At 43.3% G+C, this 17,099-nt stretch overlaps 1 protein-coding gene across 3 annotated transcripts in view; it reads left to right on the forward strand.

The window, feature by feature from the left end:
* Positions 1-17,099, forward strand: part of MAP2K4 (mitogen-activated protein kinase kinase 4) — a 74,055-nt gene that overhangs the window by 33,293 nt on the left and 23,663 nt on the right. For all 3 annotated transcript variants that reach the window (XM_073660240.1, XM_073660241.1, XM_073660242.1), the window contains 5 exons: positions 155-271; positions 727-901; positions 1,169-1,288; positions 1,709-1,828; positions 2,027-2,078. In XM_073660240.1, coding sequence (XP_073516341.1) covers positions 155-271; positions 727-901; positions 1,169-1,288; positions 1,709-1,828; positions 2,027-2,078 — 584 coding nt within the window. The remainder of the gene's footprint in view (positions 1-154; positions 272-726; positions 902-1,168; positions 1,289-1,708; positions 1,829-2,026; positions 2,079-17,099) is intronic.

Raw genomic sequence — 17,099 nt, forward strand, 5'->3', positions numbered from 1 at the left:
GTCACTCACAATGTGCGGAGACTTCTCATCCATGGAGGGGATCACTCACAATGTGTGGAGGCTTCTCATCCATGGAGGGGGTCACTCACAATGTGCGGGGGCTTCTCATCCATGGAGGGGGTCACTCAATGTTCCCGTCTCTTCTCCTAATCAGGATGCAGAAGTCTGATGTGATGAGGAACTTTGAGACCACCTACCAAAAGCAGCAGGAAGTGCGTCTGGCGGGCGGGAAGCAGTACAGCTCCAACGAGCAAGCGACAAAGAACCGCCTGTAAGTCTCTGCCATCTGTTAGGAGTGCGGATCACTTACCGCCTGCTGCGTCCTAAAGACGGGCCGGCGTACGTACAGTAAGTCTCCACAGCCCGGTATCATTACCGCCTCGCGGTGCGGAGAGCGGCCATGGTCACGGAGGAGAGCGTCGGTAACCAATGTGTTTACAGCCGAGTCTCAGCATTGCATTAATCTGATTTATTACTGATTTATGGCCCCTCAGCTGTCTATTACTCGCAGCAACGACGCTCCGGGGAATATTACCGCTAATGACTGCAGATCGCTGACGGGACCCCGCACAATCAGCCGCTCAAGTGTTGTGTTCAGACACACATTTAAGTAAAAAAAAAAATATATATATATCTATATCTGTGGGGTCGGCGAGTGCTTAGGGGGGGGCTTAGATGAAGTTTTTGGATGCATTAACTAAACGTCTCCATTTTATTTTTGCACAGAGAGCGATTACGAACACACAGCATCGAATCTTCAGGAAAATTGAAGCTTTCCCCGGAGCAGCATTGGGACTTCACGGCCGAGGACCTGAAGGACCTGGGCGAGATCGGGCGGGGGGCTTACGGCTCCGTTAACAAAATGATTCATAACCCTAGTGGACAAATTATGGCTGTTAAGGTAAGAGAGCGGTGTCCTGGTCTGCAAAGATATTATTATTTATTTTTTTTTCCCCCCATTTTCTGTTTCAAACTTATTATGAACTTAAGAAAACTTTTTTTTTTTTTTTTGTTTTATGCTTATTTTTTTTCTTTATTTTCTACTCCAAAATTAATTTTTTTTTTCTTTACACACACATATCTATCTATCTATCTATCTATCTGTCTATATATATTTCTTTTTTTTTTTTTTTTCTGCTCTTAATTTTTTATTTTTCTTTAAATCTAGCGAATCAGGTCAACGGTGGATGAGAAGGAACAGAAGCAACTTCTGATGGATCTGGACGTGGTGATGAGGAGCAGCGACTGCCCGTACATTGTGCAGTTTTATGGGGCGCTCTTCAGAGAGGTGGGGGGCGCTCTTCAGAGAGGTGGGGGTGGATGGGACTTGGGGGGCGCTCTTCAGAGAGGTGGGGGTGGATGGCACTTGGGGGCGCTCTTCAGAGAGGTGGGGCCGGATGGGACGTGGGGGGCGCTCTTCAGAGAGGTGGGGGCGGATGGGACGTGGGGGGCGCTCTTCAGAGAGGTGGGGCAGATGGGACTGGGGGGCGCTCTTCAGAGAGGTGGGGGCGGATGGGACGTGGGGGGCGCTCTTCAGAGAGGTGGGGGCAGATGGGACGTGGGGGGCGCTCTTCAGAGAGGTGGGGGCGGATGGGACGTGGGGGGCGCTCTTCAGAGAGGTGGGGCAGATGGGACTGGGGGGCGCTGTCGTTACGTAGGAATTAATTGTCAGGATCGTTGTCTTATACATTTTCCCTCTTTCTTCCAGGGAGACTGCTGGATCTGCATGGAGCTCATGGCTACCTCGTTTGACAAGTTTTACAAATATGTATATAGTTCATTAGACGACGTTATTCCAGAAGAGATTTTAGGAAAAATAACTTTAGCTGTGAGTAAAAACTTTCGTCTTTTATTTTATTTCTTTTTTGATAACATGAAAGGTGTCCTACAAAACTACAACTCGTTTCTCCAATAAAAAAGTAAGTCTGACGATGTCCGAGGAGACGGAAAAGTGCCCATGTCATTAAGGGGTTAAAAGAGCGTTGTGGCTATTTACACCCGATATAATGAGATTCTTCTCTTCCAGACTGTGAAGGCGCTGAACCACTTAAAAGAAAACTTGAAAATAATTCACAGAGGTGAGAATATATATGTATTTCTGAAAAGTACATTACTCCAGAGCTGCACTCACTATTCTGCTGGTGCAGTCACTGTGTACATACATTACATTACTGATCCTGAGTTACCTCCTGTATTATACTCCAGAGCTGCACTCACTATTCTGCTGGTGCAGTCACTGTGTACATATATTACATTACTGATCCTGAGTTACATCCTGTATTATACTCCAGAGCTGCACTCACTATTCTGCTGGTGCAGTCACTGTGTACATACATTACTGATCCTGAGTTACCTCCTGTATTATACTCCAGAGCTGCACTCACTATTCTGCTGGTGCAGTCACTGTGTACATACATTACATTACTGATCCTGAGTTACATCCTGTATTATACTCCAGAGCTGCACTCACTATTCTGCTGGTGCAGTCACTGTGTACATACATTACATTACTGATCCTGAGTTACATCCTGTATTATACTCCAGAGCTGCACTCACTATTCTGCTGGTGCAGTCACTGTGTACATACATTACATTACTGATCCTGAGTTACCTCCTGTATTATACTCCAGAGCTGCACTCACTATTCTGCTGGTGCAGTCACTGTGTACATACATTACATTACTGATCCTGAGTTACATCCTGTATTATACTCCAGAGCTGCACTCACTATTCTGCTGGTGCAGTCACTGTGTACATACATTACATTACTGATCCTGAGTTGCCTCCTGTATTATACTCCAGAGCTGCACTCACTATTCTGCTGGTGCAGTCACTGTGTACATACATTACATTACTGATCCTGAGTTACATCCTGTATTATACTCCAGAGCTGCACTCACTATTCTGCTGGTGCAGTCACTGTGTACATACATTACATTACTGATCCTGAGTTACATCCTGTATTATACTCCAGAGCTGCACTCACTATTCTGCTGGTGCAGTCACTGTGTACATACATTACTGATCCTGAGTTACCTCCTGTATTATACTCCAGAGCTGCATTCACTATTCTGCTGGTGCAGTCACTGTGTACATACATTACATTACTGATCCTGAGTTACCTCCTGTATTATACTCCAGAGCTGCACTCACTATTCTGCTGGTGCAGTCACTGTGTACATACATTACTGATCCTGAGTTACCTCCTGTATTATACTCCAGAGCTGCACTCACTATTCTGCTGGTGCAGTCACTGTGTACATACATTACTGATCCTGAGTTACCTCCTGTATTATACTCCAGAGCTGCACTCACTATTCTGCTGGTGCAGTCACTGTGTACAGACATTACATTACTGATCCTGAGTTACATCCTGTATTATACCCCAGAGCTGCACTCACTATTCTGCTGGTGCAGTCACTGTGTACATACATTACTGATCCTGAGTTACATCCTGTATTATACTCCAGAGCTGCACTCACTATTCTGCTGGTGCAGTCACTGTGTACATATATTACATTACTGATCCTGAGTTACATCCTGTATTATACTCCAGAGCTGCACTCACTATTCTGCTGGTGTAGTCACTGTGTACATACATTACATTACTGATCCTGAGTTACCTCCTGTATTATACTCCAGAGCTGCACTCACTATTCTGCTGGTGCAGTCACTGTGTACATACATTACTGATCCTGAGTTACCTCCTGTATTATACTCCAGAGCTGCACTCACTATTCTGCTGGTGCAGTCACTGTGTACAGACATTACATTACTGATCCTGAGTTACATCCTGTATTATACTCCAGAGCTGCACTCACTATTCTGCTGGTGCAGTCACTGTGTACATATATTACATTACTGATCCTGAGTTACATCCTGTATTATACTCCAGAGCTGCACTCACTATTTTGCTGGTGCAGTCACTGTGTACATACAGGGTGTAACTCAGGATCAGTAATGTAATGTATGTACACAGTGACTGCACCAGCAGAATAGTGAGTGCAGCTCTGGAGTATAATACAGGATGTAACTCATGATCAGTAATGTAATGTATGTACACAGTGACTGCACCAGCAGAATAGTGAGTGCTGCTCTGGAGTATAATACAGGATGTAACTCAGGATCAGTAATGTAATGTATGTACACAGTGACTGCACCAGCAGAATAGTGAGCGCAGCTCTGGAGTATAATACAGGATGTAACTCAGGATCAGTAATGTATGTACACAGTGACTGCACCAGCAGAATAGTGAGTGCAGCTCTGGAGTATAATACAGGATGTAACTCAGGATGAGTAATGTAATGTCTGTACACAGTGACTGCACCAGCAGAATAGTGAGTGCAGCTCTGGAGTATAATACAGGATGTAACTCAGGATCAGTAATGTATGTACACAGTGACTGCACCAGCAGAATAGTGAGTGCAGCTCTGGAGTATAATACAGGAGGTAACTCAGGATCAGTAATGTAATGTATGTACACAGTGACTGCACCAGCAGAATAGTGAGTGCAGCTCTGGAGTATAATACAGGATGTAACTCAGGATCAGTAATGTAATGTATGTACACAGTGACTGCACCAGCAGAATAGTGAGTGCAGCTCTGGGGTATAATACAGGATGTAACTCAGGATCAGTAATGTAATGTATGTACACAGTGACGGCACCAGCAGAATAGTGAGTGCAGCTCTGGGGTATAATACAGGATGTAACTCAGGATCAGTAATGTAATGTATGTACACAGTGACTGCACCAGCAGAATAGTGAGTGCAGCTCTGGGGTATAATACAGGATGTAACTCAGGATCAGTAATGTAATGTATGTACACAGTGACTCCACCAGCAGAATAGTGAGTGCAGCTCTGGAGTATAATACAGGAGGGAACTCAGGATCAGTAATGTAATGTATTATACTCCAGAGCTGCACTCACTATTCTGCTGGTGCAGTCACTGTGTACATACATTACATTACTGATCCTGAGTTACATCCTGTATTATACTCCAGAGCTGCACTCACTATTCTGCTGGTGCAGTCACTGTGTACATACATTACATTACTGATACTGAGTTACATCCTGTATTATACCCCAGAGCTGCACTCACTATTCTGCTGGTGCAGTCACTGTGTACATACATTACATTAGTGATCCTGAGTTACATCCTGTATTATACTCCAGAGCTGCACTCACTATTCTGCTGGTGCAAGCACTGTGTACATACATTACATTACTGATCCTGAGTTACCTCCTGTATTATACTCCAGAGCTGCACTCACTATTCTGCTGGTGCAGTCACTGTGTACATACATTACATTACTGATACTGAGTTACCTCCTGTATTATACTCCAGAGCTGCACTCACTATTCTGCTGGTGCAGTCACTGTGTACATATATTACATTACTGATCCTGAGTTACATCCTGTATTATACTCCAGAGCTGCACTCACTATTCTGCTGGTGCAGTCACTGTGTACATACATTACATTACTGATCCTGAGTTACCTCCTGTATTATACTCCAGAGCTGCACTCACTATTCTGCTGGTGCAGTCACTGTGTACATATATTACATTACTGATCCTGAGTTACATCCTGTATTATACTCCAGAGCTGCACTCACTATTCTGCTGGTGCAGTCACTGTGTACATACATTACTGATCCTGAGTTACCTCCTGTATTATACTCCAGAGCTGCACTCACTATTCTGCTGGTGCAGTCACTGTGTACATACATTACATTACTGATCCTGAGTTACATCCTGTATTATACTCAAGAGCTGCACTCACTATTCTGCTGGTGCAGTCACTGTGTACATACATTACATTACTGATCCTGAGTTACATCCTGTATTATACTCCAGAGCTGCACTCACTATTCTGCTGGTGCAGTCACTGTGTACATACATTACTGATCCTGAGTTACCTCCTGTATTATACTCCAGAGCTGCACTCACTATTCTGCTGGTGCAGTCACTGTGTACATACATTACATTACTGATCCTGAGTTACATCCTGTATTATACTCCAGAGCTGCACTCACTATTCTGCTGGTGCAGTCACTGTGTACATACATTACATTACTGATCCTGAGTTGCCTCCTGTATTATACTCCAGAGCTGCACTCACTATTCTGCTGGTGCAGTCACTGTGTACATACATTACATTACTGATCCTGAGTTACATCCTGTATTATACTCCAGAGCTGCACTCACTATTCTGCTGGTGCAGTCACTGTGTACATACATTACATTACTGATCCTGAGTTACATCCTGTATTATACTCCAGAGCTGCACTCACTATTCTGCTGGTGCAGTCACTGTGTACATACATTACTGATCCTGAGTTACCTCCTGTATTATACTCCAGAGCTGCACTCACTATTCTGCTGGTGCAGTCACTGTGTACATACATTACATTACTGATCCTGAGTTACACCCTGTATTATACACCAGAGCTGCACTCACTATTCTGCTGGTGCAGTCACTGTGTACATACATTACATTACTGATCCTGAGTTACATCCTGTATTATACTCCAGAGCTGCACTCACTATTCTGCTGGTGCAGTCACTGTGTACATATATTACATTACTGATCCTGAGTTACATCCTGTATTATACTCCAGAGCAGCACTCACTATTCTGCTGGTGCAGTCACTGTGTACATACATTACATTACTGATCCTGAGTTACCTCCTGTATTATACTCCAGAGCTGCACTCACTATTCTGCTGGTGCAGTCACTGTGTACATACATTACATTACTGATCCTGAGTTACCTCCTGTATTATACTCCAGAGCTGCACTCACTATTCTGCTGGTGCAGTCACTGTGTACAGACATTACATTACTGATCCTGAGTTACATCCTGTATTATACTCCAGAGCTGCACTCACTATTCTGCTGGTGCAGTCACTGTGCACATACATTACATTACTGATCCTGAGTTACCTCCTGTATTATACCCCAGAGCTGCACTCACTATTCTGCTGGTGCAGTCACTGTGTACATACATTATATTACTGATCCTGAGTTACCTCCTGTATTATCCTCCAGAGCTGCACTCACTATTCTGCTGGTGCCGTCACTGTGTACATACATTACATTACTGATCCTGAGTTACCTCCTGTATTATACTCCAGAGCTGCACTCACTATTCTGCTGGTGGAGTCACTGTGTACATACATTACTGATCCTGAGTTACATCCTGTATTATACTCCAGAGCTGCACTCACTATTCTGCTGGTGGAGTCACTGTGTACATACATTACTGATCCTGAGTTAACTCCGGTATTATACTCCAGAGCTGCACTCACTATTCTGCTGGTGCAGTCACTGTGTACATACATTACATTACTGATCCGGAGTTACCTCCTGTATTATCCTCCAGAGCTGCACTCACTATTCTGCTGGTGCAGTCACTGTGTACATACATTACATTACTGATCCTGAGTTACCTCCTGTATTATACTCCAGAGCTGCACTCACTATTCTGCTGGTGCAGTCACTGTGTACATACATTACTGATCCTGAGTTACATCCTGTATTATACTCCAGAGCTGCGCTCACTATTCTGCTGGTGCAGTCACTGTGTACATACATTACATTACTGATCCTGAGTTACACCCTGTATTATACACCAGAGCTGCACTCACTATTCTGCTGGTGCAGTCACTGTGTACATACATTACATTACTGATCCTGAGTTACATCCTGTACTATACTCCAGAGCTGCACTCACTATTCTGCTGGTGCAGTCACTGTGTACATACATTACATTACTGATCCGGAGTTACCTCCTGTATTATCCTCCAGAGCTGCACTCACTATTCTGCTGGTGCAGTCACTGTGTACATACATTACATTACTGATCCTGAGTTACCTCCTGTATTATACTCCAGAGCTGCACTCACTATTCTGCTGGTGCAGTCACTGTGTACATACATTACTGATCCTGAGTTACATCCTGTATTATACTCCAGAGCTGCGCTCACTATTCTGCTGGTGCAGTCACTGTATACATACATTACATTGCTGATCCTGAGTTACATCCTGTATTATACTCCAGAGCTGCGCTCACTATTCTGCTGGTGCAGTCACTGTGTATATACATTACATTACTGATCCTGAGTTACATCCTGTATTATACCCCAGAGCTGCACTCACTATTCTGCTGGTGCCGTCACTGTGTACATACATTACATTACTGATCCTGAGTTACCTCCTGTATTATACTCCAGAGCTGCACTCACTATTCTGCTGGTGCAGTCACTGTGTACATACATTACTGATCCTGAGTTACCTCCTGTATTATACTCCAGAGCTGCACTCACTATTCTGCTGGTGCAGTCACTGTGTACAGACATTACATTACTGATCCTGAGTTACATCCTGTATTATACTCCAGAGCTGCACTCACTATTCTGCTGGTGCAGTCACTGTGTACATATATTACATTACTGATCCTGAGTTACATCCTGTATTATACTCCAGAGCTGCACTCACTATTCTGCTGGTGCAGTCACTGTGTACAGACATTACATTACTGATCCTGAGTTACATCCTGTATTATACTCCAGAGCTGCACTCACTATTCTGCTGGTGCAGTCACTGTGTACATACATTACTGATCCTGAGTTACATCCTGTATTATACTCCAGAGCTGCGCTCACTATTCTGCTGGTGCAGTCACTGTGTACATACATTACATTACTGATCCTGAGTTACATCCTGTATTATACTCCAGAGCAGCACTCACTATTCTGCTGGTGCAGTCACTGTGTACATACATTACATTACTGATCATGAGTTACATCCTGTATTATACTCCAGAGCTGCACTCACTATTCTGCTGGTGCAGTCACTGTGTACATACAGGGTGTAACTCAGGATCAGTAATGTAATGTATGTACACAGTGACTGCACCAGCAGAATAGTGAGTGCAGCTCTGGAGTATAATACAGGATGTAACTCAGGATGAGTAATGTAATGTCTGTACACAGTGACTGCACCAGCAGAATAGTGAGTGCAGCTCTGGAGTATAATACAGGATGTAACTCAGGATCAGTAATGTATGTACACAGTGACTGCACCAGCAGAATAGTGAGTGCAGCTCTGGAGTATGATACAGGAGGTAACTCAGGATCAGTAATGTAATGTATGTACACAGTGACTGCACCAGCAGAATAGTGAGTGCAGCTCTGGAGTATAATACAGGATGTAACTCAGGATCAGTAATGTAATGTATGTACACAGTGACGGCACCAGCAGAATAGTGAGTGCAGCTCTGGGGTATAATACAGGATGTAACTCAGGATCAGTAATGTAATGTATGTACACAGTGACTGCACCAGCAGAATAGTGAGTGCAGCTCTGGGGTATAATACAGGATGTAACTCAGGATCAGTAATGTAATGTATGTACACAGTGACTCCACCAGCAGAATAGTGAGTGCAGCTCTGGAGTATAATACAGGAGGGAACTCAGGATCAGTAATGTAATGTATTATACTCCAGAGCTGCACTCACTATTCTGCTGGTGCAGTCACTGTGTACATACATTACATTACTGATCCTGAGTTACATCCTGTATTATACTCCAGAGCTGCACTCACTATTCTGCTGGTGCAGTCACTGTGTACATACATTACATTACTGATACTGAGTTACATCCTGTATTATACCCCAGAGCTGCACTCACTATTCTGCTGGTGCAGTCACTGTGTACATACATTACATTAGTGATCCTGAGTTACATCCTGTATTATACTCCAGAGCTGCACTCACTATTCTGCTGGTGCAAGCACTGTGTACATACATTACATTACTGATCCTGAGTTACCTCCTGTATTATACTCCAGAGCTGCACTCACTATTCTGCTGGTGCAGTCACTGTGTACATACATTACATTACTGATCCTGAGTTACATCCTGTATTATACTCCAGAGCTGCACTCACTATTCTGCTGGTGCAGTCACTGTGTACATACATTACATTACTGATCCTGAGTTACATCCTGTATTATACTCCAGAGCTGCACTCACTATTCTGCTGGTGCAGTCACTGTGTACATACATTACTGATCCTGAGTTACATCCTGTATTATACTCCAGAGCTGCACTCACTATTCTGCTGGTGCAGTCACTGTGTACATACATTACATTACTGATCCTGAGTTACATCCTGTATTATACTCCAGAGCTGCACTCACTATTCTGCTGGTGCAGTCACTGTGTACATATATTACATTACTGATCCTGAGTTACCTCCTGTATTATACTCCAGAGCTGCACTCACTATTCTGCTGGTGCAGTCACTGTGTACATACATTATATTACTGATCCTGAGTTACCTCCTGTATTATCCTCCAGAGCTACACTCACTATTCTGCTGGTGCAGTCACTGTGTACATACATTACATTACTGATCCTGAGTTACATCCTGTATTATACTCCAGAGCAGCACTCACTATTCTGCTGGTGCAGTCACTGTGTACATACATTACATTACTGATCCTGAGTTACCTCCTGTATTATACTCCAGAGCTGCACTCACTATTCTGCTGGTGCAGTCACTGTGTACATACATTACATTACTGATCCTGAGTTACCTCCTGTATTATACCCCAGAGCTGCACTCACTATTCTGCTGGTGCAGTCACTGTGCACATACATTACATTACTGATCCTGAGTTACCTCCTGTATTATACCCCAGAGCTGCACTCACTATTCTGCTGGTGCAGTCACTGTGTACATACATTATATTACTGATCCTGAGTTACCTCCTGTATTATCCTCCAGAGCTGCACTCACTATTCTGCTGGTGCCGTCACTGTGTACATACATTACATTACTGATCCTGAGTTACCTCCTGTATTATACTCCAGAGCTGCACTCACTATTCTGCTGGTGGAGTCACTGTGTACATACATTACTGATCCTGAGTTACATCCTGTATTATACTCCAGAGCTGCACTCACTATTCTGCTGGTGGAGTCACTGTGTACATACATTACTGATCCTGAGTTAACTCCGGTATTATACTCCAGAGCTGCACTCACTATTCTGCTGGTGCAGTCACTGTGTACATACATTACATTACTGATCCGGAGTTACCTCCTGTATTATCCTCCAGAGCTGCACTCACTATTCTGCTGGTGCAGTCACTGTGTACATACATTACATTACTGATCCTGAGTTACCTCCTGTATTATACTCCAGAGCTGCACTCACTATTCTGCTGGTGCAGTCACTGTGTACATACATTACTGATCCTGAGTTACATCCTGTATTATACTCCAGAGCTGCGCTCACTATTCTGCTGGTGCAGTCACTGTGTACATACATTACATTACTGATCCTGAGTTACATCCTGTATTATACTCCAGAGCTGCGCTCACTATTCTGCTGGTGCAGTCACTGTGTATATACATTACATTACTGATCCTGAGTTACATCCTGTATTATACCCCAGAGCTGCACTCACTATTCTGCTGGTGCCGTCACTGTGTACATACATTACATTACTGATCCTGAGTTACCTCCTGTATTATACTCCAGAGCTGCACTCACTATTCTGCTGGTGTAGTCACTGTGTACATACATTACATTACTGATCCTGAGTTACCTCCTGTATTATACTCCAGAGCTGCACTCACTATTCTGCTGGTGCAGTCACTGTGTACATACATTACTGATCCTGAGTTACCTCCTGTATTATACTCCAGAGCTGCACTCACTATTCTGCTGGTGCAGTCACTGTGTACAGACATTACATTACTGATCCTGAGTTACATCCTGTATTATACTCCAGAGCTGCACTCACTATTCTGCTGGTGCAGTCACTGTGTACATATATTACATTACTGATCCTGAGTTACATCCTGTATTATACTCCAGAGCTGCACTCACTATTTTGCTGGTGCAGTCACTGTGTACATACATTACATTACTGATCATGAGTTACATCCTGTATTATACTCCAGAGCTGCACTCACTATTCTGCTGGTGCAGTCACTGTGTACATACATTACATTACTGATACTGAGTTACATCCTGTATTATACCCCAGAGCTGCACTCACTATTCTGCTGGTGCAGTCACTGTGTACATACATTACATTAGTGATCCTGAGTTACATCCTGTATTATACTCCAGAGCTGCACTCACTATTCTGCTGGTGCAGTCACTGTGTACATACATTACATTACTGATCCTGAGTTACATCCTGTATTATACTCCAGAGCTGCAGTCACTGTGTACATACATTACATTACTGATACTGAGTTACATCCTGTATTATACCCCAGAGCTGCACTCACTATTCTGCTGGTGCAGTCACTGTGTACATACATTACATTAGTGATCCTGAGTTACATCCTGTATTATACTCCAGAGCTGCACTCACTATTCTGCTGGTGCAAGCACTGTGTACATACATTACATTACTGATCCTGAGTTACCTCCTGTATTATACTCCAGAGCTGCACTCACTATTCTGCTGGTGCAGTCACTGTGTACATACATTACATTACTGATACTGAGTTACCTCCTGTATTATACTCCAGAGCTGCACTCACTATTCTGCTGGTGCAGTCACTGTGTACATACATTACATTACTGATACTGAGTTACATCCTGTATTATAACCCAGAGCTGCACTCACTATTCTTCTGGTGCAGTCACTGTCTTCATACATTACATTACTGATCCTGAGTTACATCCTGTATTATACTCCAGAGCTGCACTCACTATTCTGCTGGTGCCGTCACTGTGTACATACATTACATTACTGATCCTGAGTTACCTCCTGTATTATACTCCAGAGCTGCACTCACTATTCTGCTGGTGCAGTCACTGTCTACATACATTACATTACTGATCCTGAGTTACATCCTGTATTATACTCCAGAGCTGCACTCACTATTCTGCTGGTGCCGTCACTGTGTACATACATTACATTACTGATCCTGAGTTACATCCTGTATTATACTCCAGAGCTGCACTCACTATTCTGCTGGTGCCGTCACTGTGTACATACATTACATTACTGATCCTGAGTTACCTCCTGTATTATACTCCAGAGCTGCACTCTATTCTGCTGCTGCAGTCACCGTGTACATACTTTACATTACTGATCCTGAGTTACATCCTGTATTATACTCCAGAGCTGCACTCACTATTCTGCTGGTGCAGTCACTGTGTACATACATTAGATTACTGATCCTGAGTTACATCCTGTATTATACTCCAGAGCTGCACTCACTATTCTGCTGGTGCAGTCACTGTGTACATACATTACATTACTGATCCTGAGTTACCTCCTGTATTATACTCCAGAGCTGCACTCACTATTCTGCTGGTGCCGTCACTGTGTACATACATTACATTACTGATCCTGAGTTACCTCCTGTATTATACTCCAGAGCTGCACTCACTATTCTGCTGGTGCAGTCACCGTGTACATACTTTACATTACTGATCCTGAGTTACCTCCTGTATTATACTCCAGAGCTGCACTCACTATTCTGCTGGTGCAGTCACTGTGTACATACATTACATTACTGATCCTGAGTTACCTCCTGTATTATACTCCAGAGCTGCACTCACTATTCTGCTGGTGCAGTCACTGTGTACATACATTACATTACTGATCCTGAGTTACATCCTGTATTATACTCCAGAGCTGCACTCACTATTCTGCTGGTGCAGTCACTGTGTACATACATTACATTACTGATCCTGAGTTACCTCCTGTATTATACTCCAGAGCTGCACTCACTATTCTGCTGGTGCAGTCACTGTGTACATACATTACATTACTGATCCTGAGTTACATCCTGTATTATACTCCACAGCTGCACTCACTATTCTGCTGGTGCAGTCACTGTGTACATACATTACATTACTGATCCTGAGTTACATCCTGTATTATACTCCAGAGCTGCACTCACTGTTCTGCTGGTGCAGTCACTGTGTACATACTTTACATTACTGATCCTGAGTTACCTCCTGTATTATTATACTCCAGAGCTGCACTCACTATTCTGCTGGTGCAGTCACTGTGTACATACATTATATTACTGATCCTGAGTTACCTCCTGTATTATACTCCAGAGCTGCACTCACTATTCTGCTGGTGCAGTCACTGTGTACATACATTACATTACTGATCCTGAGTTACCTCCTGTATTATACCCCAGAGCTGCACTCACTATTTTGCTGGTGCAGTCACTGTGTACATACATTACATTACTGATCCTGAGTTAACTCCGGTATTATACTCCAGAGCTGCACTCACTATTCTGCTGGTGCAGTCACTGTGTACATACATTACATTACTGATCCTGAGTTACATCCTGTATTATACTCCACAGCTGCACTCACTATTTTGCTGGTGCAGTCACTGTGTACATACATTACTGGTCCTGAGTTACCGCCTGTATTATACTCCAGAGCTGCACTCACTGTTCTGCTGGTGCAGTCACTGTGTACATACTTTACATTACTGATCCTGAGTTACCTCCTGTATTATTATACTCCAGAGCTGCACTCACTATTCTGCTGGTGCAGTCACTGTGTACATACATTATATTACTGATCCTGAGTTACCTCCTGTATTATACTCCAGAGCTGCACTCACTATTCTGCTGGTGCAGTCACTGTGTACATACATTACATTACTGATCCTGAGTTACATCCTGTATTATACTCCAGAGCTGCACTCACTATTCTGCTGGTGCAGTCACTGTGTATATACATTACATTACTGATCCTGAGTTACCTCCTGTATTATACCCCAGAGCTGCACTCACTATTCTGCTGGTGCAGTCACTGTGTATATACATTACATTACTGATCCTGAGTTACCTCCTGTATTATACTCCAGAGCTGCACTCACTATTCTGCTGGTGCAGTCACTGTGTACATACATTACATTACTGATCCTGAGTTACCTCCTGTATTATACCCCAGAGCTGCACTCACTATTCTGCTGGTGCAGTCACTGTGTACATACATTACATTACTGATCCTGAGTTACATCCTGTATTATACTCCAGAGCTGCACTCACTATTCTGCTGGTGCAGTCACTGTGTACATACATTACATTACTGATCCTGAGTTACATCCTGTATTATACTCCAGAGCTGCACTCACTATTCTGCTGGTGCAGTCACTGTGTATATACATTACATTACTGATCCTGAGTTACCTCCTGTATTATACCCCAGAGCTGCACTCACTATTCTGCTGGTGCAGTCACTGTGTATATACATTACATTACTGATCCTGAGTTACCTCCTGTATTATACTCCAGAGCTGCACTCACTATTCTGCTGGTGCAGTCACTGAGTACATACATTACATTACTGATCCTGAGTTACATCCTGTATTATACCCCAGAGCTGCACTCACTATTCTGCTGGTGCAGTCACTGTGTATATACATTACATTACTGATCCTGAGTTACCTCCTGTATTATACTCCAGAGCTGCACTCACTATTCTGCTGGTGCAGTCACTGTGTACATACATTACATTACTGATCCTGAGTTACATCCTGTATTATACTCCAGAGCTGCACTCACTATTCTGCTGGTGCAGTCACTGTGTATATACATTACATTACTGATCCTGAGTTACCTCCTGTATTATACCCCAGAACTGCACTCACTATTCTGCTGGTGCAGTCACTGTGTACATACATTACTGATCCTGAGTTACATCCTGTATTATACTCCAGAGCTGCGCTCACTATTCTGCTGGTGCAGTCACTGTGTACATACATTACATTACTGATCCTGAGTTACATCCTGTATTATACTCCAGAGCTGCGCTCACTATTCTGCTGGTGCAGTCACTGTGTATATACATTACATTACTGATCCTGAGTTACATCCTGTATTATACCCCAGAGCTGCACTCACTATTCTGCTGGTGCCGTCACTGTGTACATACATTACATTACTGATCCTGAGTTACCTCCTGTATTATACTCCAGAGCTGCACTCACTATTCTGCTGGTGTAGTCACTGTGTACATACATTACATTACTGATCCTGAGTTACCTCCTGTATTATACTCCAGAGCTGCACTCACTATTCTGCTGGTGCAGTCACTGTGTACATACATTACTGATCCTGAGTTACCTCCTGTATTATACTCCAGAGCTGCACTCACTATTCTGCTGGTGCAGTCACTGTGTACAGACATTACATTACTGATCCTGAGTTACATCCTGTATTATACTCCAGAGCTGCACTCACTATTCTGCTGGTGCAGTCACTGTGTACATATATTACATTACTGATCCTGAGTTACATCCTGTATTATTATACTCCAGAGCTGCACTCACTATTTTGCTGGTGCAGTCACTGTGTACATACATTACATTACTGATCCTGAGTTACCTCCTGTATTATACTCCAGAGCTGCGCTCACTATTCTGCTGGTGCAGTCACTGTGTACATACATTACATTACTGATCATGAGTTACATCCTGTATTATACTCCAGAGCTGCACTCACTATTCTGCTGGTGCAGTCACTGTGTACATACATTACATTACTGATACTGAGTTACATCCTGTATTATACCCCAGAGCTGCACTCACTATTCTGCTGGTGCAGTCACTGTGTACATACATTACATTAGTGATCCTGAGTTACATCCTGTATTATACTCCAGAGCTGCACTCACTATTCTGCTGGTGCAGTCACTGTGTACATACATTACATTACTGATCCTGAGTTACATCCTGTATTATACTCCAGAGCTGCACTCACTATTCTGCTGGTGCAGTCACTGTGTACATACATTACATTACTGATACTGAGTTACATCCTGTATTATACCCCAGAGCTGCACTCACTATTCTGCTGGTGCAGTCACTGTGTACATACATTACATTAGTGATCCTGAGTTACATCCTGTATTATACTCCAGAGCTGCACTCACTATTCTGCTGGTGCAAGCACTGTGTACATACATTACATTACTGATCCTGAGTTACCTCCTGTATTATACTCCAGAGCTGCACTCACTATTCTGCTGGTGCAGTCACTGTGTACATACATTACATTACTGATACTGAGTTACCTCCTG

This window comes from Phyllobates terribilis, unplaced genomic scaffold, assembly GCF_046119375.1.
Source record: "Phyllobates terribilis strain yellow unplaced genomic scaffold, ASM4611937v1 Scaffold_25__1_contigs__length_18738178, whole genome shotgun sequence".
Classification (NCBI taxonomy): domain Eukaryota; kingdom Metazoa; phylum Chordata; class Amphibia; order Anura; family Dendrobatidae; genus Phyllobates; species Phyllobates terribilis.